At 42.8% G+C, this 24,824-nt stretch overlaps 1 protein-coding gene across 1 annotated transcript; it reads left to right on the plus strand.

Annotated features, from left to right (window-relative positions):
* The first annotated feature begins 465 nt into the window (after positions 1-465).
* Positions 466-24,824, plus strand: HIGD1C (HIG1 hypoxia inducible domain family member 1C). Its single transcript, XM_075591613.1, has 4 exons — positions 466-614; positions 10,599-10,702; positions 16,380-16,514; positions 17,419-24,824. The coding sequence occupies exons 2-4, from the start codon at positions 10,609-10,611 to the stop codon at positions 17,481-17,483; spliced, it is 294 nt and encodes a 97-aa protein (XP_075447728.1). The 5' UTR covers positions 466-614; positions 10,599-10,608; the 3' UTR covers positions 17,484-24,824.

Genomic DNA, 24,824 nt, shown 5'->3' on the forward strand with positions numbered 1-24,824 from the left:
CCCCTCCATCCAGGAGTCAGGCTCCTTGTACACCCCTCCGCCCCACTCATTCACTTGGAGCCCTGGGTTACATTTCTGTCCCTGGGCTGCAATTTTCCAAAGTGAGATTAACCACTGTGCCCTGCTGCAGCTTTCCTCGTTAGGTTACAGTTACAGCACCCTCATTACCCCCCAATAAATCAGTGCATTGACAGGCCTGTTCGTTTATTAAAGTCTCCTGGCTACAAAAATTATGTAAAAGAAAATTCACAGATATTTCAATGTGATTTTTTTTTTGCTATGATTAAAGCGCTGCACCGATTTTATTGCAACAGTGACACTGTGATAACCACCAGAACTCACAGAAACAATCGGGGTGAAACACACGGGAAAACAATCTCCCATTGGCTGAATTAAAATATGGGCGTGGCCCTGGCATGTATTATTTCCTGGCTGTCACCTCTCCGGAACAGTGTTTTGAACTTCTTATCTTTGAAGGCTGCCTGCTGATTGGTTGTAACGCGCTGATGACGTTTTAGGATTCTGAGTGCAGCAGGAGTGTCCTTGTGTCTAGTCGCTGTGTTTTCCTCTAAACATCATCCGCACAGACAGCGAGGAGACCGCACAGCGCTCAGGTTAGTTCAGTTGCGCACCTTACTTGGTCCTTTCTACTTCATTGTGGGCCCTGCTTACGAGTATATTAGCGGCCCGCATACCCCTTGATCTGCCCAGTAATTAGAGGGTGTATAGGTGTGTCTTGGGGCGCTTAGGACCTTAGGCATTTGCTTATTGCTGCTGTGACCTTTGGATGGGAGAGGTTAACAGTAAAAACATGAAAAAGCATTTTTAAGAACGTTAACTGAACAGAAGCACATATGAGGCCAGCTGTGCACCAGAGCAGACAACTGGAGCAACCCCCTCTCTCTTCCCTTCCCCCTCCACCCCCCCTCCCCCCCAACTCACAAGGTAAAATTCTCAGGGGGTGGATTGAGCGTGAGTGGGTAAATTGTGTGAGTGTTTGGGGGGGGGGGGGTGTAAGAGGAAGAGTGGAGGCTCCAGTGGAAACTAGATTTATTTAGCAGTTTTCATTTGAGGGGCCCTTTAAACATTTTTTGCAGGGGGCCTAAAAATTGTAGCTATGCAACTGGTCATCAGTGATCACAGATCCATCTTTTTAATATTTTCCTATTGCACTTGGTTCACACTCGTGGTTTGTTGCTTAATAGGTAGGGCTCGTTGCAAGTGGTACTTTTTACGGGACTAGTTATAGATATAGTTGTATGTGAGTTTGAATACCTCACATGTTTGTCTTCAGATGTGCTGCCTTTATGGGTCAAAGCTATCTCAAATCCTACAGTACAGGGGTTCTATTAAACTGTTGGATTGGAACCTTTTGATGTTTGTGAGTGTGTTACCCCACCCTACCAATATGGGTCTGGTTCTGTTGGTGAATGGACCGGGTATACCAAGCTCTTCACTGGACTCATTCTGGAAAATAAAAGTTAAATGAAAGTGTTGTACCACACACCAGATAGTGAATATAACATTTTAAGTTATGGTGGGTGAAAAAGACAACAAAAAATCTCCACCATTGGCATATAGCCAATAAAGAATATCACTTGTGAGCACATTCACATGTCTTAGACAGGTTTGCAACCCTGCTATCACTGAGCATACAGTGCTTCCACTGCAGCAAGGGATTCTGGGAAATGAAATGCAAATGAGCACACAATGTGTCACCTTTTGCCTGGAATATCCATTCAAATGGAGCCCATTTAAGCTGATGCATCTTTATTGGCTATATGCTAACGGTGGAGGTTTTTTTTGCCTTTTTCACCAACCATAACGTAAAATGTGATATGGTAAACCTACCCAGCCTAGAAATATTTCAAGGCAAGCATAAACCAACCTCACACTGATGATACCCATCAAGGTTGAAACATGTTTGTGAGTGGTTTGTACTTTGCTAGTCCCATGCTATGCTTAGAAACGGTGTGAATGGCGATGCATTAGCTTAAATGGGCTTCATTTGAATGAATATTCCAGGCAAAAGGTGACACATTGTGTGTTCATTTGCATGTCATTTCCCAGAATCCCTTGCTGCAGTGGAAGCACTGTATGCTAGGTGATAATGGTTGAAAGGCAGGGTTGCAGACCTGTATAAGACATGTGAATGTGCTCACAAGTGATTTTCTGTGTGTGTGTGTGTGTGTGTGTTTCAATTAATAATAATAATACAGTCATACTTATAGTGGCAAAGTGATAAGTAGATATCAATAGGTGATTCAATCACACACTGAGTGATACAATGTATCTAAGAATATCAATGTGTCCTCAACACATACGTGGAAAAATGGATATGATACAATATAACCTTGAGTTCCCAACCAGAGAGTCTGCTGCTAATCAGACAAGATGGCTCATCATCCTGAAGTGCTAGTAAAAAGAAAAAAGACAGCGCACAAATCTCATGGTATAATATTACAAAATATATTGTGCTTTAATGGAGCAGGTGAGTATTGCACATACATCAGTTCAAGTTAAACAGGCATTACATGTTTGGTTCATATTACCACAATGGCGCACAGCTGGTCTCCACACCGATCGACAGTTCCTGTAGTCCGCCCCCCAGGTAGCTGGTTGTTAGCATCCTCGTAGTGAGCTGTTGACTCCTGGGTCCACTATCCACTAGCAGCTAGTAGAGTTCAATCCATGCTTATCGTGGCTCAGCAAAACCAGGGAATCTCCCACACTGGTGGCAAACGCCGATTACACTCACTGCATTTTCAGCGGCAGCTACTGACGTCACCGGACCGCGTTACTATATTGCGACCAACCGGTGATAGTCAGATGCTCTTGAATACTGCAAACACAGGTTTAAGTGATAGTGTATGTGGTGTCCTTAGATTACAGATCTTGCATTCAATCCTATGTGTTTTGTAGACCTTATCTACTTCATCAGGGATTGCTTATTACACATATGAATGCAACTTATAAACCCGCGGGTTCATGCAGTTGGCTGGGCAGGGGGTGTGTGTCTGACCAAACACAGTAAGACCCTCAGCTGTTCCAATCTCAAAGCACAATGGCTACATGTTAAACAGCTGAGCACCATCTCCCTTTTCTGGACTTGACTCTACTTTCTCTGTAATGGGCCTGATGAAGATTCTGGCTTTTACAATTGTTGAGACTTCGACCATAAACGTTGTTAAACTTGATGTCGAGTTGAACCTGCTTCTGGGATCATGGAATCTTATTTGTTCCATCCTCTGGCAAACATATACATATAATCTTCTTGTTTGGTTGCAAATGTAGCCTAGCACTAATTTTCTATCTGTATAGAACTTGATAACATTTGGTTTACTATCCGTTTAGTTTACTATGAGATATACTGCTAACACAGCTCGAGCCTCGGTATAGTGTGGTCAGGTTGTTGTGCCAATTTAGCCTTGCCAAGGATGAATCTAATATGATGTTTTCCATTGGTATCTGTGACCTTTAAGTAAGCCACTGCTGCTATGGCTTTCATAGAAGCATCTGACAAAATGCAATCTTTGTGTGCAGTGGTGAGCGATATGGGTGAGTAGGTGCATGGAATCTACAGTTGGGTATTCAAGAAATCCTTCCATACCTCCCACTCTCTTCGCTTTTCTGGAGGTAATGGCGTATCCCTGTCCTGTGTTTCTGCAGACAGCTCCCTGAGGAGAAACTTTCCTTGGATGGTGACTGGGGCTATGAATTCGAGAGGGTCGTAGAGACTTGTCTGTAGACAGGACTCCACGTCAGGTGTATGGCTTTTCTTTAATGGGTACTTGGAATGTAAAAGTGTCCGCTTTAAGATCCCAGCTCAATCCTAAACTCCGCTGTATAGGTGGCGTATCGACCCCAAGGTCTAACTATTTCACATAATTTGCATGATCGTCCAAATCAAAAGCCTTCATCACTATGGCGCTATTAGAGGCTCTCTTGTGGAGCCTCAGGTTGGCACTTGCTTGCATCTTTGGTGTTCTTCTGAGCAAGTCGCTAGGGATTGATTTTGAGCCTATCGTCTATGTAGAAATCTCTTTCGATAAACTTCTTGGTGTCTGTACCGTACTCCTTCCCTTTTTTTTTTTCCCCACCACTCTTCTTGGGCTGTCATGAGTCCGTAGGCAGCCACTGCCGGTAATGGACTATTACCGAAGACATGCACTTTCATCCTTTACTCTATGATTTTGTCTTCAACGTCGTTATTATGGTATCACAGGAACCTTGGGTAGTTTTTGGTGTCCTCTCGCATGAGGAAACAGTGAAACATCTGTTGAATATTGTCTATTGTCGGCTGTTATGGCAATAGGCTCTTTACGAAAGCGGATTAACACTCCTAGAAGACTATTTGTTACGTCTGGTCCAGTAAGAAGAATGTAGTTTTAAAGACTCCCTGGAATTGAGCTGTTGAATCAAATACTACCCGGATTTGACCAGGTTTGTGGGGGTGGCAGACACTAAATAAATGATGGAAGGTACCAGCATTCTTCGCCTTCCTTCAGTGGATGTGCGGGTTCTGCATGACCACTCTGGAACAACTTCCCTATGAAGGCTACGAAGTGATGCTTTGTCTCTGGCTTTTTTTTAAAGTTACAACTTAGTGAAGCAAGTCTAGAGAGGACCTGTTCTCTGTTGTGCACTTTCTTTGAGTAGGCTCATGCGCTCCTCCTATGGGTTTCATTCTAAAACCGATACACTTGTTAAGTGGGTGTGGTTTATGTATGGGATGTTCCCTGTTTTCTTGCTTGTAGCGATAGGATGGATAGGACATGTATATGTTGTAGGAGACACGTCTGTCCTGTGGACCGAGATAGGTGTTTTATTGTTACCATATCTTGTGACTTGTCTTTAATTCTTCAAGTAGCTTGCACTAGATACGGTTGATGTACCCAGGGTGAAACTAGGATAATTTTTCGTTCTTGCTGATTAACAAATGAAAATCATAAAAGAATGAAAAAGGAGGAAAGGTGACTTGCTTCTCCTTTTTTGTATTTTGAAACTTGTGAATTCCATCTTTTTTTAAGGTTACAGTATGTGGCAGTTTCTCCAAGATGTGTTATAATCCACGCAAAGTGTCTAGAAAGTTGAGAACTGGTAGAAGTGGATCAGCTTTTGCTGTCTCTAATTCCCACAGCAGATCTCCAAGCTCTCGTAACCTTAGATTGTCTTTGCCTAAGATATTGGGAAAGTTTTCAATCCTTTTGAAGAGCACATCTACAATGACCTCTGCGCTGCCATAGCACTCCTCTGATCTTTGTCATCTTGAGTTAAGACCTTTTTTGAGGGCTGTTCACTGGTAGTGACCTGAGTCTCGTCACATACTCTGAAGACTTTCCCCAACCACTTGGCTAGCAGGTCAGGTTCTTCACTTGCAGTGATATCCAGGCTTCTGATTACATTCTTGAACGCAGACTTTCACACCCTGTAGTTTTCAGGATGGTTGTCAAACTTGGTAAGTCCAGTTCACGCCGGACCAAGTATTTGGCCAAGTCTGTCAAGCCTGATGCTTCAGTCTGTGAGTGTTGTGGAAGATGTGGACTTTTGTAGTTGTGTATGTTGCTATGTTCACCACCTGGGTTCACAGTGTTGAACCTTAGGGTAGAGTGGGGTTGATCCGATGCCTTTTGGTGTGCGTGCAGGATATGCGTTATTTGCAATGGCTCTTGCTGAGGGGAACCTTGCAGTCATCTCTTCCGTGTGATGGATGTGAGGTGGTTGCGTGTAAGTATGAGGAAGTGTGTTTCTGTGTGAGCGTACCTGGATTGCAAGCCTGGTTCAGTGCATCCGTATGCGTGCGAGCGTGTGGATCACTGTGGTAGTTGTATGCCTTTTTTTAAAAGGAACAGCATCTACTTCATGTGGAGTCTCCATAACTTTGGCATCTGTAATACCCTCCTCATCGGGTAGAGATGGTGGACTGGTGTGACATATTAGATTAGTCTTTGGTGCGCTGGGCTGGCTGTTCTGTAGCTATTTGATTGCTTCGGTGCTCCCTGCCATCTTGTCTCACGGCAGTTTCCAAGATCTCGGCTTCGGCTTCAGAGAGGGATGCTTTTTCTTCACGTAAGGCCTCTACGTTCACTTCCAAATCGGCCTTATTACCCGTGGAGACAGAGGCGTCCCTTTTGTTTCTCCTCTGATACAGGCTTTCTACAATTTCATGGCTACCTCCTTTTTGACTGCAATCAGCCCTTGCACGTGTGGCCTCTGCGGTAGCTCGTACTCTGATACGATCACACAGAGTTTGAGGACATTGTTGAATGTCTGGATGCGCAGAAGGGCTGCAATGAAGTCTCCAGCAAGAGGCAACTTTCTCTGGCTTTCAGCTTCCATGATAGCGCTCTACACGAAGCCGTCACGTTCCAGATCAACTGCTTTCTGCACGTTATGTTCTTGCAGACTTTCTTCTGTATTGGTTCTGGTCAAGTAGGTGAGATATACAGCCTTTTGTTGGGTGAATGGGAATGTTGTGTGAAATAGGTTCATGTTTCTTGAGACGCATCTCTCAGCAGTACTGTGCCATAAAATCCTCCTCTGATTGATCGTTAAAGGAGTAACTATGCTCCTTTTCGCACGTAGGTGGAATATAACAAAATCCTACGTGAGAATGCCACAGATTTCATGCAGTTTTATATATCGTTGGGCTAAACAATAATCTCAGAGTAAGGTTTCTACGCACTGGAGTGTGTAACCCATTACTGATTTGTTAACAGCCATTTAAAGCTGTCTCTTCTAGGACCGACGTGTACTAATGGCAGTGACATAAGGGTTTTAATCTGTGTTAAAGTGAAAGAAAGTGACAGAGGTCACTAAAGTCCCCTATTAATTGCACTCACGGCAAGAACTAGTTAAACAACTAAAAGATACAAATATCCTTAGTATGGACTCAAAGTCCCTGATGTAACAAAAATTGTAGCTAGAGTATACAATATCCACAGATAGACAGAATGTCTCAAAGAAAGAGAGAAAAATACACATAATCCATAAAGGACCATATGTCCACAGAAGATGTCTACTGGCCTAAAGTATAACAGTGGCATCCACTATTAAAATCCAAAAAAATAAAAAAACTTTAATAAACCATTTATAACGGCAAAATACAAGTGACATAAAAATAAAACAAATTGTGATGTTAAAATACCCCTGTAGGGGAGCGGGTAGGAGATGGGTAGCAACCAATGAAATAAGGCAGGGGGGCGCAAACTTTTTTCCCTGCGCCCCCCTGCCGGCTGTCCCCTCACTCCCGCGCCCCCCTCCCAACCCCAACTTACCCGCACTCCGGCGTAATGACGTCACGTTGCCATAGCAGCGTGACGTCACATGACCTCGCAGCGTCATTTTGACGCCGCGTTGCCATGGCGACACAGGGAGGAAGCCGCCGGAGCCACGGTAAGTTAGGTTTACAGAGGCCCTGCAGCTCCCCCGGTACTTAATTTAAGTGCCTTCGGGAAGCGCGCGGGGCCTCTGTAAACCCCGCGCCCCCCGTCGGCAGTGTTACGCCCCCCCTGGGGGTCGCGCCCCACAGTTTGCGCACCGCTGAAATAAGGGATATCACATCAATGGTAATGAATATTGTGCATATATCACATGGTATCCCTAGTGTTGCTATCAAAGCCGTGCAAGCTCAGTGGGTAGGTCATGGAAAAACATATAAACCATAGGAAGCCTAAGTAAATGGGTATAAGGTCAACCATCCATAAGATACCCAATGTATCTATGTGTATACAGAATAGTATGCTTAGGAAGATACATGTAGTGGTAATATTCAATCAAAAAGCTCCTTGCACACCCACGGTTATACAGGCATTAATAATGACCAAACGAAAGTGATACAACCGTGCTCCTAATTTGGCTGTGTATGCCCCGACCGAGAATAACTCCCAACAGATGCTGCTCCGCTCCACGAGTACTCCCGCTCTCAGACGCCCACAGGTGACATCACCCCGACGCGCGTTTCGTGTAACGCTTCACACTTCATCAAGGGGGGAGGAGCTCATCCGTTTGGTCATTATTAATGCCTGTATAACCGTGGGTGTGCAAGGAGCTTTTTGATTGAATATTACCACTACATGTATCTTCCTAAGCATACTATTCTGTATACACATAGATACATTGGGTATCTTATGAATGGTTGACCTTATACCCATTTACTTAGGTTTCCTATGGTTTATATGTTTTTCCATGACCTACCCACTGAGCTTGCACAGCTTTGGTAGCAACACTAGGGATACCATGTGATATATGCACAATATTCATTACCATTGATGTGATATCCCTTATTTCATTGGTTGCTACCCCTCTCCTACCCGCTCCCCTACAGGGGTATTTTAACATCACAATCTGTTTTATTTTTATGTCACTTTTGTGTTTCGCCGTTATAAATGGTTTATTAAAGATTTTTTTTATTTTTTTGGATTTTAATAGTGGATGCCACTCTTATACTTTAGGCCAGAAGACATCTTCTGTGGACATATGGTCCTTTATGGATTATGTGCATTTTTCTTTATTTGAGACATTCTATCTATCTGTGGATATTGTATCCTCTAGCTACAATTTTTGTTACATCAGGGACTTTGAGTCCATACTGAGGATATTTGTATCTTTTAGTTGGTTAACTAGTTCTTGCCGTGAGTGCAATTAATAAGGGACTTTAGTGACCTCTGTCACTTTCTTTCACTATATTGCTTTTTCCCGTGCACCAGGCCTTCTGTATATTATATTTGATATTATGGTTTGAGCGACGTCCCATTTTCTTGTTTTTAATCTGTGTTAAACGTGACATATAAGAAGCCACTTTTTTGTAAATGTACAGTATAAGGGTCTATTTACTAAAGTCTCATGGCTACAATACAACATTCTCTGAAATCAATATCATTTTTTTCCCTTCACTAGATCTGATGCAATTCTTTTTACACTGGTTTTTGCCCCAGTGTTGCAGTCGGGAGAGATGAATACATAATCCCCATGCAATTCCCAGGTGCTGCTGATCCCTGACTGGAATAAATATTGTTGGAGAAGGAACTGACTGCAGCAGATCAGTTATCATCAATAAGACAACTACTATTTGATGGTAACTGAACCACTGTCTCTGATTCTCCAGGCGGCCATTACATATTATTCTGCTCTGTGCTATAATCTCTTCGAAAAAAATAACTATTTTAATCTCGAGTCACTATTAAAATGAAGATAGTGGTGATAACGTTGAGTCAGCTGAAGTAAAAGCTCTCTGTTTCTGATTATTTTTACTTTGTTGTCTTGTTACAAGTAAGAGGACCCAAGGAAAATAATTCAGATTTTTTTTTTTTTTTATGTACCGTATTTCCTCGATTGTAGGGGCCAAATCGATGGTGCGTCTTACAATCGAGGAAAATTACTTTTTCACTTACCATGTTTCAAGAGAGGTCACATGTCAGCGGAGGATGATGAGGGCGGAGGCGGCAGGACAGGTCCCATGTCTGCAGGTGATTGAAGATAAGAAGACAGTGGGCGTGCGGTGACGGCGGTATCAGGAGATCATAAGAGCAGAGCAGGAGCAGAGCGGCGTAGGGGAATGGCTTGGGAGGTGCACACTAACACCGGAAGTTGACAGGTGTCTGACTTTCGGTGTTAGTGTGCACCTCCCAAGCCGTTCCCCTACGCCGCTCTGCTCCTGCTCAGCTCTCCTCCTATTATGATCTCCTGTCACCACTGCACGCTCACCCGCTGTCGTCTTATCTTCATTCACCTGCAGACTTGGGACCTGTCCTGCTGTCGCACTCCCGCCCGCTGTCCATCTGCAGACGTGGGACCTCTCCTGCCGCCACCGCCGCCGCCCTCTCCGTCCTCCGCTGACATGGGACCGCTCCTGAAAGGTGGTAACTGAAAAGAGGGGTTAATATTTTTTATTTTTTTACTACATCGATTCTAAGACGCACCCCGATTTCAGATGTGAAAATCGGAAAAAGGGTGCATCTTAGAATCGAGGAAATAGGGTTTTTTTTTTTTTTTTTTACAGGAAACAAATAGGGGAAGGTTTAAGGGGTGATTCCATTCTTTTCAGGAATCCAATCACATTTATACTGCAAGTTGTAAAAAGGAACAAAGTATATACAGGCATACCCCGCTTTAAGTACACTCACTTTAAGTACACTCGCAAGTAAGTACATGTCACCCAATAGGCAAACGGCAGCTCACGCATGCGCCTGTCATCACGTCCTGAACAGCAGTACCGGCTCCCTACCTGTACCGAAGCTGTGCGCAAGCAGGGAGACTATAGAGCCTGTTACAAATGCGTTATTTACATCAGTTATGCACGTATATAACGATTGCAGTACAGTACATGCATCGATAAGTGGGAAAAGGTAGTGCTTCACTTTAAGTACATTTTCGCTTTACATACATGCTCCGGTCCCATTGCGTACGTTAATACGGGGTATGCCTGTATACAGTATATACACTTTCAATGGACCCATTGAAGTATACACGAGGGAAAAATAGAATAAATAACACCCATGGTTTGTTAGAAACCCATTTTCGCATTATGAATTGCCTGCAATAAGTTAATTGTATAGTCTGTATGACGCCCTTTCTCCCCCCCCCCCCCCTTCATCTAGAAAAGAAATCATGTCTTCAGACGATTGGACACCAGGTGATGTGGTGGACACTGCTCCCATGAAACTGCTTCGGAAATCCCAGGAATCTCCTTTCGTCCCAATAGGTAAAGTACTACTGGGTTGTTTTGGACTTGTGCTGTAAAATTAGCGCAATCTTGGTAATTGTCCAAGGCTTTAGGTTCATTCACATTACATCAACTGCAGCTCTACCCGGTCAAACCATAGATTTGAGCTTTTGCCCAAATTTAAGTTGCCTTTAAAAAAAAACCGTTTTGTTAAAAATAATAATAATAAAAGTTGTCGCATATTTAGTAAAGTTCTCCAGTGGTTTTCTTCTTTGGAGAAGCATTGAGGAAATTCATCATTTTCAGGACATTTATAAATGGATGCGGTCCTGTATTTTCTTGGCATTGTTTTTGAAGTTAGACCTGATAACTGGTGCCATCTAGGCAGTATCGAATTAAAAAAAAAACGGTGCCCATAGGCACTTACCTGGTGTTGCCCCACTCCAGCACTGCACCGTCTGGTGCTATGGCAATGTGATGTCATGTTGCCGGTCGCTCATGCTTGGGCTGAGCTTGCCGGCCGCGCATGCGTACGAAAGCCTTCGGCCCGGGTCTATCGTCTGTAGGGAGCAGTGAGGACACCTACAGCCACACCATATGCTTACCTCTGTGTGACAAACTTGGAAAATAAATTTTCTCCACCAACAACTACTACTGAAACCTCCACAAACCGTATCAACTTCCTGGATACTATTATGAAGGCTTAATGTGCCGATTTCCTTGTTTCAACCTACTTAAAATAAAGGAGACGCGTGCGGTTTTACGTTGAAGTAAAAAATTGGTCACGGCTTTATTTTACAGTTAAAAATTATCTTCATCAATGTTGCTGCTGGTCCTGGGGGATGTTGCTCCGGGGGGGAGCGGGTGGGAACGAGGGACCATTAACGGAAGCGGTAGACTGGCCAGCAATGGAGGACAAAAGTGACCATGGTTGACTTGATTTGAGTAGGGGGTGTGCATTACCAAGGCCTGTCCATTGTGGGGTGGGGGCCCCACGCAGGACCAAGAGGCTGGGAGAAGAAAAAACAGCCCAAGCCTGGCAAGGAGGATATGCTTGCTGGTGGGGGGAGGGTAGCTCCAAGGGAGCCCTGAATGTTGGAGGGAGGGTGTTGTCTGGTGTCGAGGCCTGGGGGAGGGGAGTGTCGATCCCCATGAGTGAGAGGGTGGGGAGAGGTTTCCGTTCCTGAATTGCTGAGGAGGGCGGCCACTCCGGAATGGAAGTGGAAGCCCGTGAGACTTGGAGAGAGATGAAGGTGGGTCCGGCAGTAGAAAAAAGTTTCGAAGTGGCCGAGTGTTTCCTACAGGGCCGAGAAGCCTGGGGCAGTAGCTGGAGCTTTCACTCGGCTCAGCTTTGATGGGGCTGCACCTCTGCTAGCGCTACAGTGGTGGCACAACCTGGGCTGCTCCGGATGAGCAGCAGGACCTCTTAATTACCCACAAGTGGGTGTCTGACTCACTTCACACTTTGGGCCGATCCCGCAGCCCTTATATAGGTGACAACCCATTGCTGGGTCCTCTGCCTCTTCTTTAGCATCAGAGAGAATGAAGGAATTGACAATATAGTGAATCTAAAAAACCTCTCAAATGGCAACAAATACCTTCATAGCAACAGCTGCCATCATGGCGACACAAAATAATGATTAACTTACAGCCCAGCCATCTGCTACCACCATGTCTACTCCGATAAGGATACACAAAATAAACATCTGTCCTCTGTTCACAAAAACTTCATCCAACGTGGACACTCAACAAGACAATCCGAGCGAGAAATAGAATGTGCTAGAAGGGTATGAGGAAGAACTTGGCCCAATAGAGAGGAAACAGACCAACCAGGCTCCCTTTGTCATCACCTACAATAATATATTTTCACCACTGAAACATAAGCTTAAGGTCCTGTAACCAATGCTCACTGAGGATGAGACGCTAAGAAATATATTAACCGAACCATATATAAACAATCAGCCAATCTCTTTGACCTACTTATCAGAAACAGGCTGCCATCTATGGAAACAGCTTATCATGTTCACTTTTTCACAAGAAGTGTGAAACCTGCAAACACATTTACACAGAAATTACAATCTACCCAGGCGATCATTGCATGTTACTTATTAGTTTTATTTCAATGGTAACTAAATACGCTAGTTTGTTTTTTATTTATTTTTAATTTTGTTTATATTACCGTCTGTACCTAATCTCTTGTGTGATAAGACTGAGCCGACAGACCAATTGGCATTTATCTTTGTCTTGTTTAAAATAATGCTGACATCGTTATTGGTCAGACGGATAGAATCCACTGAAGTTAAAACTCTTCCATTATTACATGACACAAATAAAGTAATCGTTTCATTTTCAGGGTGATTCAATCATTCTAACAAAGCCAGTTACATTGATATTTTGTTTTCATATATATTTTCGGTCTGTTCTGTGTGACTGACATTAAATGTCCCAAAGTAATTTTTTTAACTATATTACAGAGCTGTTTTATTATTATTTTTTATTATTATTATTAACATAATGGCGTGAGGGTACAATGTATCGCATATAATGGAAGTGCCCTGAGGTGATGTCTCTCTGGAAAAAGACCTACGACCTCATACATGACTTAATGGGCCTTAGAATCGTTCTCAGTCCTTGGCAGGCCCTCCTTAATAAACCACAAGAAGAAATCCCAAAACAAGCCCTTAAGCTAATTTAAATACATTCTTACAGCAACTAGATGTTGTGTTGCAGTCTCCTGGTGATTAAAATGCCCGATAATATTTGAGTTAGAAAAAAGACTATGGCGTACCCTCCATGATAAGGGTGGCTTAGGCCTGGGACCCGCTGCGCTCGTTGGTGCGGGCGGCAATGTAGCGAGTTCCCCACCAGCAGGGGAATCCTCGCAAGCCGGTCCCGGTCCCCACTGGCTGCACAGCTGACTACACGCTGTGGCGCGTCAGCCGCTAGGAGACACAACAGAATGGTGTTTCCTAGCTTCGACGCGTCACGTGGTGTGGCTGTGAGCCAATGGGGAGGGGAGGCTGCGGGAGGAGGGGAGGCTGCGGGAGGAGGAGAGGCTTCGGGGAGCGGGGAGGAGTGTGGAGTGAAAGCAGCGTGAGTGCCTCTCTGTGTGTGTGTCTGAGTGCGTGCGTGCGTGCCTGCCTATGTGTGTGCCTGTCTGTGTGCGTGCCTGTCTCTGTCTGTGTGTGTGTGTGTGTATGAGTGCGTGCGTGCCTGTCTCTGTCTGTGTGTGTGTGTGTGTGTGTGTGTGTGTATGAGTGCGTGCGTGCCTGTCTCAGTGTGTGTGTGTGTGTGTGTGTGTGTGTGTATGAGTGCCTGCGTGTGTGTGTGTTTTTTTTACTTACCTGCAGCCCGTGGAGGGAGGGGGGGAAGAGTAGCAGGTCCCTCCGCTCAAGCCACGCCCCCCCCCTCCCTGTCAATCCTCCCACTCCCGCCCACCTCCCGCTCCGGCCCCTCACGTCATGGCCGCGCCCCCTCACGTCATGGCCGCGCCCCCCCCGACCCGTTTGGCCACGCCCCCCCGCTCCGAGAAAAGTATCCTGTAGACAGCAGATCGCGGTACAGCGAGTTGCACGCGCCGCCGGCAAGCAAGCCAGCCGTGCGGACACGTGCAACGGGACCTTGGCCTAAGTTTTGAGGGAGTCTTCCATCCTTGGATGGCGAGAAGCGATCCCTGAGGCTCCCATATACAATTACTTACACTATAGGTATCTGCAAAGCCCGCGCCGGAGAGGTTCCCCGAATAAAGCCAGAGCTTAAAACAAATTAAATAAAAAAAAAAAATCTCACCGGTCAATGAGCCCAAGAAAAACATATCATACTGTCGCTGACTGGTGTCCAAAACGGGTGTGACCGTGACAACGGAAAGTACCAACCTTCCAACCAAGTCTGTTTACATGAAATTGCATCTGAAGTGTACCTAATCCACCTTGGTTTACATTTATTGGGGTTTTTTTTTGTTGGTCATTCTGTATCTTCATTGTGATATGGTCTTCAAAAGTCCCCATAAAAATCTTATTAAAAAAATAAATAAAGTAAAACTAAATAAATAAAATGAACATGGCAACAGCAACCAGTCCCCTAAAATAAAAGCCTTCTGTTTAATTAAGAAAATAGAGAGAGGGTGAAATTGGACAAGTTTACATAGGCATAATTATCTTGTTCACTGTTAATTCAATTTATTCCTTGAAGTATACATGCAAGCTTTTGATAAGCACAAATAATCTATTAGAATGGTCTGGTTCTTTGTGATCATCTGGCATTACTAAACCTTAATAGCAAAGACAAATCTAATTAGCATGCAGTGCAGCCCATTAGGCAAACTGCAGTGACATCACCTTGTGTGGAATTAACCCAGTCCACTCGAGAGCAGCTTTTCTGAAGACCTGCACCTGTGTTGGTAAACACTGGGGTCACACATGGTGAAAAGTAGGCGATGGTACTCCAAGTACCTGTAGGGCTTTGCATCAGAATACAAATAGATAAAAGGAGTGTGTATTTTCCACTACATTTGCAGTTGCTGTTTGCATTACAGAGGAGGTGTAGCATATGACAAAAACAATGGGGGAAAAAATGTAGAAAGTAAGTGGTTTCGTTACTAAAGTCTCTGCACCATAGTTATCAAGGAAAGGGAATCTCATTTGAAGCACTGGGACTATGTCCATTAATAAATCTGTTGCTATCCTTTTGCACTGGTTGTGTCCCTGTTTTTGGAGGCCAGTAATTATTTTCCCAGTCACCATTTTTCGGCCTAAAATTAATGCAATGTTCCTGGTTGTCCCCATGGCAGTGGTCACCAATAGGTTATGTTCCATCCTCCAGCTGATATAGGACAGGAAACTCTACCTTTGTGAGGACATATAATTAGACCCTCCTTTCCTCTCTGGGTAGTCCTTTTTGTCTGTCCTAACTAGCTGAGGTGGAGCTTAGCGGTTTTCTGTAATGTAGAGAGGGGTCTTACATTAGCAGTTGATGCACAGCAGTTGTCTGCTTCCCTCTCCCACTGAAACCCAGACGTCCGGAAACCCGGAAATTTACAAGGTTTCTGCTCAAGAATGTTTCATTCATAGAAGTTGGGTATCCATTTTCTATTCCAGTTTTCTATTGTCTAAACCATAAACTATGGATTTTAGGCTTTTAAAATGTTCATTACTATGAATTTTCTGAAATGTCCTTTTTTGAGATTTATAAAATGATGAAATACAAGTCGCTCAACTTTATATATTAGATCATTTTTGTAATAAGATTTCCTATACAGGTGGTCTTCGCTTACCAACGTCCCGGTTTCCGACGTATGCGTTATCCGACGCCACATAAAGCAGTCCGCCAGATGCATTATCCGCCGCCGGACCCGCTTATCTGACGGTCACCGCCGCCAATTAACATGGGACCTGTTAACCGGCGGCGGTTAGCGGGACGCATTCCATCGGAAAAGCGAGGACCACGTATAGTATTTAGATACCTGTGATGTCAGGAATTTCACAACTATCCTATGGACCCCTGTCGCATTCAGATAGACACCAAGCTATGGATCAAGCCTCGCTTCCCCACATTGCCCCAACACATTTTCTCATTTCAACCTCCCATCCCACTTTTCGGTTGTCATCTTGGTCTTTTGATAACCCTTGGAATTCAGTCGAGTACAATCTTTGCTTTTATAGCAAACGGCTTCTGCATGGGACAGATACACATGGATCTCCTTTGTTTGAACACACAGGAGTGGCCGGCTTCCTGGCTGTGGTGGCGTTCGGCATATACAAGCTGCGTAGCCGAGGGGAACAGAAGATGTCGGTGCATCTCATTCACATGAGGGTCGGTGCTCAAGGATTTGTGGTTGGTGCCATGACTTTTGGTAAGATGGAGGACCTTCAAGGGCCCAGTAGTCAGCAGCACAGTCAGGGCTATTACAGCTACTTTCAGGGCATGAGTCAAGTGAAACTGCTAGTGTACAGGTTAGAAGAGGTGAGTATAGGGGGAATATATGGTTGATAGGAGGGGTGATGACCACACAAAGGCAAGATTTATGTCTTTGTGTCACTTAGTGACGACCGCTGGAAATTGCATAACAGTGCAAACCGAGTCTGGGTAGTCTTATCACATTGCTTCCCATGCATCTAATTTTCCCCAGATGCAGCCCGATTTACCTGCCCCCAGAAGCATGGGAAAACAATCGATGTCCCACAGCCCGGGAAAGAGCAGCAGCAGTGGCTGCATTTTAAACATTGAACAGCTTTACCCACCTGAATTTGCTGCAATCCTTTTCGCCATGTAAAACGTGGCTGTGGGGAAAAGTTAAGGGGGCTACTTCTATAAGTAGGCGCATAACAGAGCTGTGTATGTGGGGCTTTCAACATGTTTTTGCTTCTGCTGACAGTAACGACAAGAAAAGTATAAACCGGAAGCCCACAATCTTATTATTCTATAATGAGTGTGACAGAGCAGTGCTTGTCAAACATGGGCATCACATTCTATTAATAAATATAACGGAGTCACGTAGCTGCTTATTCTGAGCTACTTTTATAATTTGGCATTAAAAAGCAATGTAAACACTTGACCAATTATCCCATGTTCCCAAGTTTTTGGTACTGAGGAGATGGACTCTAGGAGTAACAAAGCAGCATTGCACAGGGGAGTCTTATCCAATTTTCTAACTACATTATGACACAGCATAGAAGTACATATAGGGAGTAACTTGGTTGATTTTAAATCTATTTTTAAACATCCCTTTATAATTTTGCTCTGTTTTCCTGTTTTAGGTGTAATGTATTCCATGTATAAGGAATATATCAAGCCTAGGTTTCATGATGAATCTGAGAAGTAAGAACCATCAAGAGAAAAAACAAGGAACTCCCAAGAACACACACTCGCATATTTGGTTTTGAGACCTACCCAGCAATTAATTTAATGGAGCCTCCAGAAGCAAAATGGTTAATATATATTTAAGTGCTGCAGCCTCTGATTAACTCAACATCTGTAAAACAGGCAAACATAATGAGGCAAATAAGATATCCAGACAAAGCCGGTCCCGTGTGTTCTGGTAAGCCCACCTGTTACATCGAGTACTTGCAATGTAGTAACATTTTAAAGCTTTCAAGTGCTTTTGAAAAGTGACCCAAAAAATCTACAAGCGAAGAACACAAGATCAACACACATCAAAAGTCACTAAAACCACAACTTTCTGTCATTGACCCTTTCTTGCTACTTATAATGCATAACAGTCTGCACATGTTTATCTCTTTCTAATATTTCATTGAAATTGGGGTTTTAGATGCATATTTTGGCCAAAGTAGGACGAGCTTGCTCACCCCGGCAAAAGTAACCTTGTTTCAGACAAGTCCTAACTTAAAAATTTTTTTTTTAATTTTATGTCCTTTGAGCTGAATTCCTCGTGCGTTTTTCTCTTTGGTTTTCATGGAGGAAGACTCTGACTAGCAAACACATATATATTTTTTTAATCTTGTGTTGGCAGATCACCTGGGAGTAGGTGAAGAGCTAAAACCATTAGGGTTACCATGCGTCCAGAAAACACAAATCCAGCTCAAATGGTATGATAAGCTCACCCAGTATTTCTAGTACGTGTAATGACGTATCATTTTAGCTGGAATGCTCTGGAAAATTGACCAAAAAACTTTCTATTTTTTTTTTTTAATTTAAGCTTTTTAAGAGCATTAAAGATGTGCAGACTTTTTGTTCAGCATCATTTGTATGTCATTTCCCAGAATCCTTAGCTGCAGTAGAAGCACTGTATGCTAGGAGAGAATGGGGAAAAGCAGGGTTGCAGAGCTGTCTGAGACACTTAAATGTGCTCACAAGTGATATTTTTACTTGCCTAAGTAATACGAAAGGGTTACAAGTTATGAAATGTTGGGTTTCAGTCAATTTGGATGTGCATTGATCTTGTGTTTTTTTGCGTTTATATACAGTATACAGACATTAAATTGCTAGAACTTACAGTAATATGGCGAAGATAACGAAACCTTCCTGCGCCTACGCTCTTCTCCAATACACTTGTGTAGCTGCTTCTCGAGCTCAGAGAAGTCTCCATGTTCCATTTCATGAATTCAAATGAAGCCGCTTCTCTTAGGCCACGATTATACCAGAACTTGCCGGCGACGCCACGTGGCGCGCGGCTGGAAAACAAATTGCTGAAATCCGCTGATTTACATACCAGCGCGCCGCGTGCAGCTGCAGGGCGGCAGTCTCCTGAAGAGATTTGCTAAATTGTTTCTGGCAGGCGACGGCCGCGTCACGTGAGCGGTTCAGCCAATGAGAGCGAACCTCTCACGGTCACGCCTCTGCATCTCTTCTCTCCCTGGTCTAATCAAGATGCTGCTCGGCGGCAGCGCAGGGTGACGTCACAGGATAGCGCTGCCGCCCTGCAGCTCGTGGTATAATCGCATGTGAAATTAATCGAACTCTGAGGGTTCCAGAAGATGGTGAAGCAACTTCACAGCACATTGAATAAGAGGCTTAAAAGGTAATTGTATAAATGCCAAAAATAAATAAATGGTCTAAAATCCCCATAGACTGAGTTTTTGGACAAAAACAGCCACAGCGTACTGTATATAGAAAAGGACCCCAGTAGCAATGAGTTGAAATGATATATAGCACAGAAAGTATATGCTCTGTGACATTCTATGGGACATGTAGACCAGGATGGAAAGTTTCATGTTTCAAACAGTGACATAGTGGGTAAGTCCTAGCAGCTAACTGTGTCACATATTTATGGGTCTCGTCAAAACAAATTGTATTACTTTGAGCATAATCTCATTTTAAGATAGATAACACACAGGGTCTGGGTTGAGAACAACATCCACAGCACTTCCCCCGATTGTAATTTGACTGAAAACCTAATTTAAGATTAACTATGTATATACAGTCTAGGAAACACAAACAGGGTGGGAAGATTAAAAATACATTTATTAATATAATATTAATTTATTAAGCTATATCATAAAAAAAAAAATATGCAGACTCCTGCATCCACTTGGCCACAGCTCCTCAGGAGGATTATACTTTATGTACCTGTATCCAACTCACTACTACTACAGAGGACCCCTCAGAGCACTTAAGGTCTAAACGGCAGCTGGGTTCATTATTATCATCATGCATTAATTATAATATAAAGAAATGGGACGGAAATCAGTGAATCTTAGTACAGTATTCAATGGCATTAGCTCCCACTAAATTACTAGGGTGCTTTTAGTGAGTAAGGCTTTATTTTCTTAATACTGAGTGTATGTGGAAACACATGACACCCTCTCTTTTTCAGTCTTTATTTTACTTTAAAATTGAACATGTTACCCTTCTAGAGGAACGACCGGGATATTCACAGATGTAGTAGCTCCGTCATGTGCTTTCTGCTCATTTTCTATGCGAGTCTGCGTTTTGCTTCCCGTGGAAAGCGGAACGCGATCAAACTAGACAAGGAACGGAAAAGGAGAGGACTCTTCTCTTCGCATAAGTAGCGTAGCGATCATGTGCCTTCCGGCACTCAAAGGGTTAAAGCAGAACCGTGAGCTTTTAAACGCTTTGTAAATTATTAACGTCTCATCTATAAAGAACCCTAAAGTTTATCCCCTAAAAGGTATTCTAATCTAAAACAGGAACATGATTCTTGTGATGGCCCAACGGTGGCCAACATTGTTTTTTGTCCATCACTTTTGTACGTGTGGCTGTGTCAGATACTATATTTTAGTAAGCAGTAGTGTGTGTACTCTGTAAAAATGACTCCTTTTTATAGGTTAACCAATGTTAATTATTGGGTTCCTTCTTCAGACATGTTTTATTTGTACCGTATATTAAGAAACAGTACTTTAGCCTTGTTTTGAGATCTTTTAGATGCTACCAGCAGTACCGTTTAAATGCATTAATTTGCCGATGACACAGTTTGTTGTCATATCCTGCGACAGTTGTGTTTTGTGCGCGCGTGGTGTAAAGTAATATCTGTGGGGCTCATCTCCGATGCACGCCTTTGTGAAATTCTCAGTTGTTTTATATATTTCTGCTCATTGATCATAGGAATTACTTCAATTTTAATGTCGTAGTTATTCTGATGTGCCCAGCGAAAGTAACCCATTTAATAACTCCACGATAGGTGTCAACGTGCTTTTTTTTCTTTGTTATGGGTAATGAGTTAACAAAGAGATATAGAATTTGATGGCAGATAAGAACCTCTTGTGTCTTCCCATTTGCTGTAAAACCTCCGACCCTATGTGATCCATGGCTCCTTTTTGTTGAGGATCGCCTTATGTCTATCCCAAGCATGTTTGAAGTCTCTTACCGTATTCACCCCTACCACCTCTGTCGGGAGGCTATTCCATTAATCCACCACCCCTTCTGTGAAGTACTCCCTCACATTTCCCCTGCAAACCTCCAGCTTCACAACATGACCTCAACAGGTTATTGTACCTGCCAGTCCAGGTGAAATGGAGGAAAAATGAGTACTGTACTTCAATAGTATTAGGTAATACCTTTTTTTATTTACTGGGAGTGTGTGTGTGTATCTCAAAACAAAAAAAAACAAGCTTTTGAGAGCGATCCTCTTTCTTTTTCAGTGTGAGAATAATGTTTTGCCTTGTTCTGAGCTTGCTGACTATTTACCAGCGCTTTTCAACTACGTTTCCAGATTAGAAAAACGTTACGTGTCGAAAAGCCAAAAGCGTAACATAATGTACATTATAATAAAAATAACTGTAATGGCTAATTGATGTTTATAAATAGTTATTTTTAAAAACAGAATTTAACCATTAAAGGTATCACTGATACCATACTTTGTTTTTTTCTTCGTACAAAAGCCTTTTTTTCTGTTATCTTCATACTGCGTTTCAGTGTAAAAATAAATTAAATAAAGCTGCCTGAGCGACTGCAATTAAATGAGCAGGAGCAGCAGGCCTGGGCCACTAGGTGGTGGCTTCTCTAAAAAAATACTGGACAGAATGGTGAAAGGGGCGACGCTGGAGTAAAGTTGGTGGGGAGGTATGTTATGTATAAATGATCTGACCGTTCCGTCTTTTTTCTAAATTTCCCTCCCAAGTATGCACCAATTGGCATAATTTCTTCTATTTTTTAATGAAATACAATACGAAATGGTGAAAAAAATTACGCAACGGTCAGATCATTTTATAAATAACATACCTGTAGCAATACAGGCCCGTGGCGAGCAATACTGATCTTAATGCACCTCTCCCACAAATGCCAAGATTGTTGCACCCCTCCTCATCCTTCCTCCCTGTCATTCTCTCTCCTCCCCATCTATCATTCTCACCCCCACAGGACAGCCACAGAAAACATACACACACGCACTACAGGAGAAGGCAGAACAAATACACACAAGACAGCCACAGAGAACACATACACGCAGCCTCACCTCTCACCGCTCCATGCTGTTTCCTCCTTGGCTCCACCCAAAGCTCCTGACACCACCTGATTGGCTGCTACTGGGTAATGCCCAGTCCAATAGCAACAGCCCTTCTTTCTTTCTGCTCTGGGAAAAGCCGCGACCCCAAACAAGTCAGGTCACTATGTCCAGAGAGGTAATGCCAGTATACATATACATGTCTGGTATTGCTTTTTTTTTTTTTTTTTTTTTAACACTGGGCAGTGCCCAAATACAGTACAATATGGTTAAATAACGGACACCTGGCAACTCTACTGACACCTCCGTGTGTCTGTCTTCCCAACCCCACCACTAGTTTCCACCATTTGTGGTCTCACATGGAACCTCCCGAGATGTGCACCTCTTGTATCCCTCACATCTTTTTCGCCCTTGTTTCATTGTTGGCATCTTCTTTTCTGTTTTGTTCGCTTACACCTTCCTTTATCATTCTGATCCTTTATCGGAAACGCCTTCCTGCTTCTTTACTTAGTACAAATAATTATTAAATCAGTATGTACTGCTTGACCTGAGGAACTCGTGTTTAAAATATATTCTGTCAGTCCAAATTAAACAGATATCGCATACTATTGAAGTACTTACACATAACTTACCTTATCAGCTTGTTCCCTTCTCCCAATGTTCACTTTATTGTCTGGTGCTACAATCCCTAAATTGTAGACCCGCTGTATATGTATCTACCGTACTGTAGCACTTCAGTGACATATGGTACAATATTGGGAAATATAAAAACAGCAATATATGTAGAGACATGCGAAACACGTGCAAATAATCGCATCAAATTACAAAACAAGTTATGAAAAGGAAGTTTTCCAAAAAATGCCGAACACAAATTTAATGCGCAACGACCCCAAACGTTGTCACTATTATATGCATTTTCTTTTTGTGAATCTTGGCAAAAATTGGTGCGTTTTGCATTACGCTTCTGAATACTTAGAGAATTACGGCTTTTTTGACCTTGCAAATAAAGGAAACATTGCAGCAAAATGTTCATGGTCCAGTGAATTTCGTATATAATTCAGAGGAATATTCAGGAACTGAACTTGCACAAATCTGCCCATCTCTGTGAGATACAATAGTTTGGACCACTCTTCTGTAAAAGAGTATGCCAGTTCTGTGGTGCTTCCTTTACTCTTTGCCATTTCATTCATTCATTGTAGCCTCTGTAATCAAGATTCTTTCGGTGGGTGTGAAGTTGACTTTATTTTTCAATAAGTATTTGCAATACTTATGCAGGCTACTTTTAGACAGGTATTCTGAATTCTGCTTTGAGAGTATATACAGAGGATATCAATCTCTGGGTGGAGGTGACTTAAGGTGTCAGCTTGTCAATTTCATATATAAGGAGGGAGCATAAAACAGCATTTAATTTCCACGTGAACGATTACATAGACCACGGTGGTCTAAGTGTAGTCCTCAAGGGTGAACAGAGCAGGTTTTCTGGGCAACACAGATGTAGCCAAGTTGGCTTAATGATGGAGAGCTGTGTAAATAGGTTCATTGTGTTATTTAGAGAAGTCTTGAAAACCTGCCCTCATCTTGGCTGAGCATGCACACTTGGGACCCTCACTACACCGTAATAAAATCAGGAGGTGCACCAATGGTGTCCAGGAATCTTCTTCCTGTAAGGGGTCCCAAGTAGAATACAAGAAATCTTGAAGAAAGCCAACGGGCACCCGATCTAATCCAGAAAAAATTAAAATGTATATTTACATAATTATTTCCTACGTGTTTCTGGGGCAGTCATCCCTGAAGAACGTTCCAGCTAGGACCAAAACGCGTAGGACAGAACTGTTGAACGGAAATTGTCATTTTTTTTTAACTTTGGATTTTGATTGCTCATTTGCATGTCACTTCCCAGAATCCCATGGTTGCACAGGAACCACTGTATGCCAAGAGATAATAGTGAAGAGCAGGGTCGCAGACCTGTCTGAGACGTTAATGTGCTCACAAGTGATATTTTTGTATTTTTTTTCAAGAGAATGGAAAGAGAACAGATGTTAAACAAATCCAAGTGCCGGTAGAAGTGGTTACTGTGTGATGGATACATTAATGATTCAAATTCACTTGAATGGCTGTTTGCTCACAATCGGGAGTATCACACATTCATGATACCATCCCATAGTGGTTTAATTTGTAATGAACACTTATGTGGGATATTTTGAGTTTGTTATTGTCTTCATATAGATCCCATTAATGGAGGACTAAAAAGGCAACAAATGTGGACACACAGTATTGATATGAGTGTTTTGCACATTTAAGTGTCTGCATTTGATATATTGTGACATACACAGGTCTCCATTGTATTACAATTGTACCCTGCCAGATGAGCGCAGATATAGGAGTGCCTGCAGAGACTGGCATACACCCACAAGTTATTCATTTCCAGGATTCTAGAGAATGGCACTTTGTGTACAGATGTGGGAGAGAAGCATGTAATTGTCTATTTACAATAGGTAACCGGTACATAAATAGAATTTCATATTCCAGACCTCCTTATTTGATACATTCACCAACAGTATTCAAATCCCTATAGAGTAACAATTTAACACACAGGTTGGTGAAGAGTTTATTGTGATTGGTTATTACCCAATGCTGTGACAATTGTGCGGTGTTTTGTAATCAACATAAATGTAATGATTTGTGCACTTTATTGTTTCACTGATCTTTAACTCACCTGTGAACACTGTATTATGTTCTCTCTCTCAAATTCAAATGAAGGAAAAAGACAATGTGTAGTGAAAAATAAAACCCCACCAAATTCAA

This window comes from Ascaphus truei, chromosome 3, assembly GCF_040206685.1.
Source record: "Ascaphus truei isolate aAscTru1 chromosome 3, aAscTru1.hap1, whole genome shotgun sequence".
NCBI lineage: Eukaryota > Metazoa > Chordata > Amphibia > Anura > Ascaphidae > Ascaphus > Ascaphus truei.

Excerpts from the sequence above, each read along its gene's own strand:
- HIGD1C (XM_075591613.1), top strand. The coding sequence starts at position 10,609 with ATGTCTTCAGACGATTGGACACCAGGTGATGTGGTGGACACTGCTCCC. Across the intron at positions 10,703-16,379 it reads ATCTCCTTTCGTCCCAATAG|GAGTGGCCGGCTTCCTGGCT; the intron begins GTAAAGTACTAC and ends TTGAACACACAG. Across the intron at positions 16,515-17,418 it reads GGTTGGTGCCATGACTTTTG|GTGTAATGTATTCCATGTAT; the intron begins GTAAGATGGAGG and ends TTCCTGTTTTAG.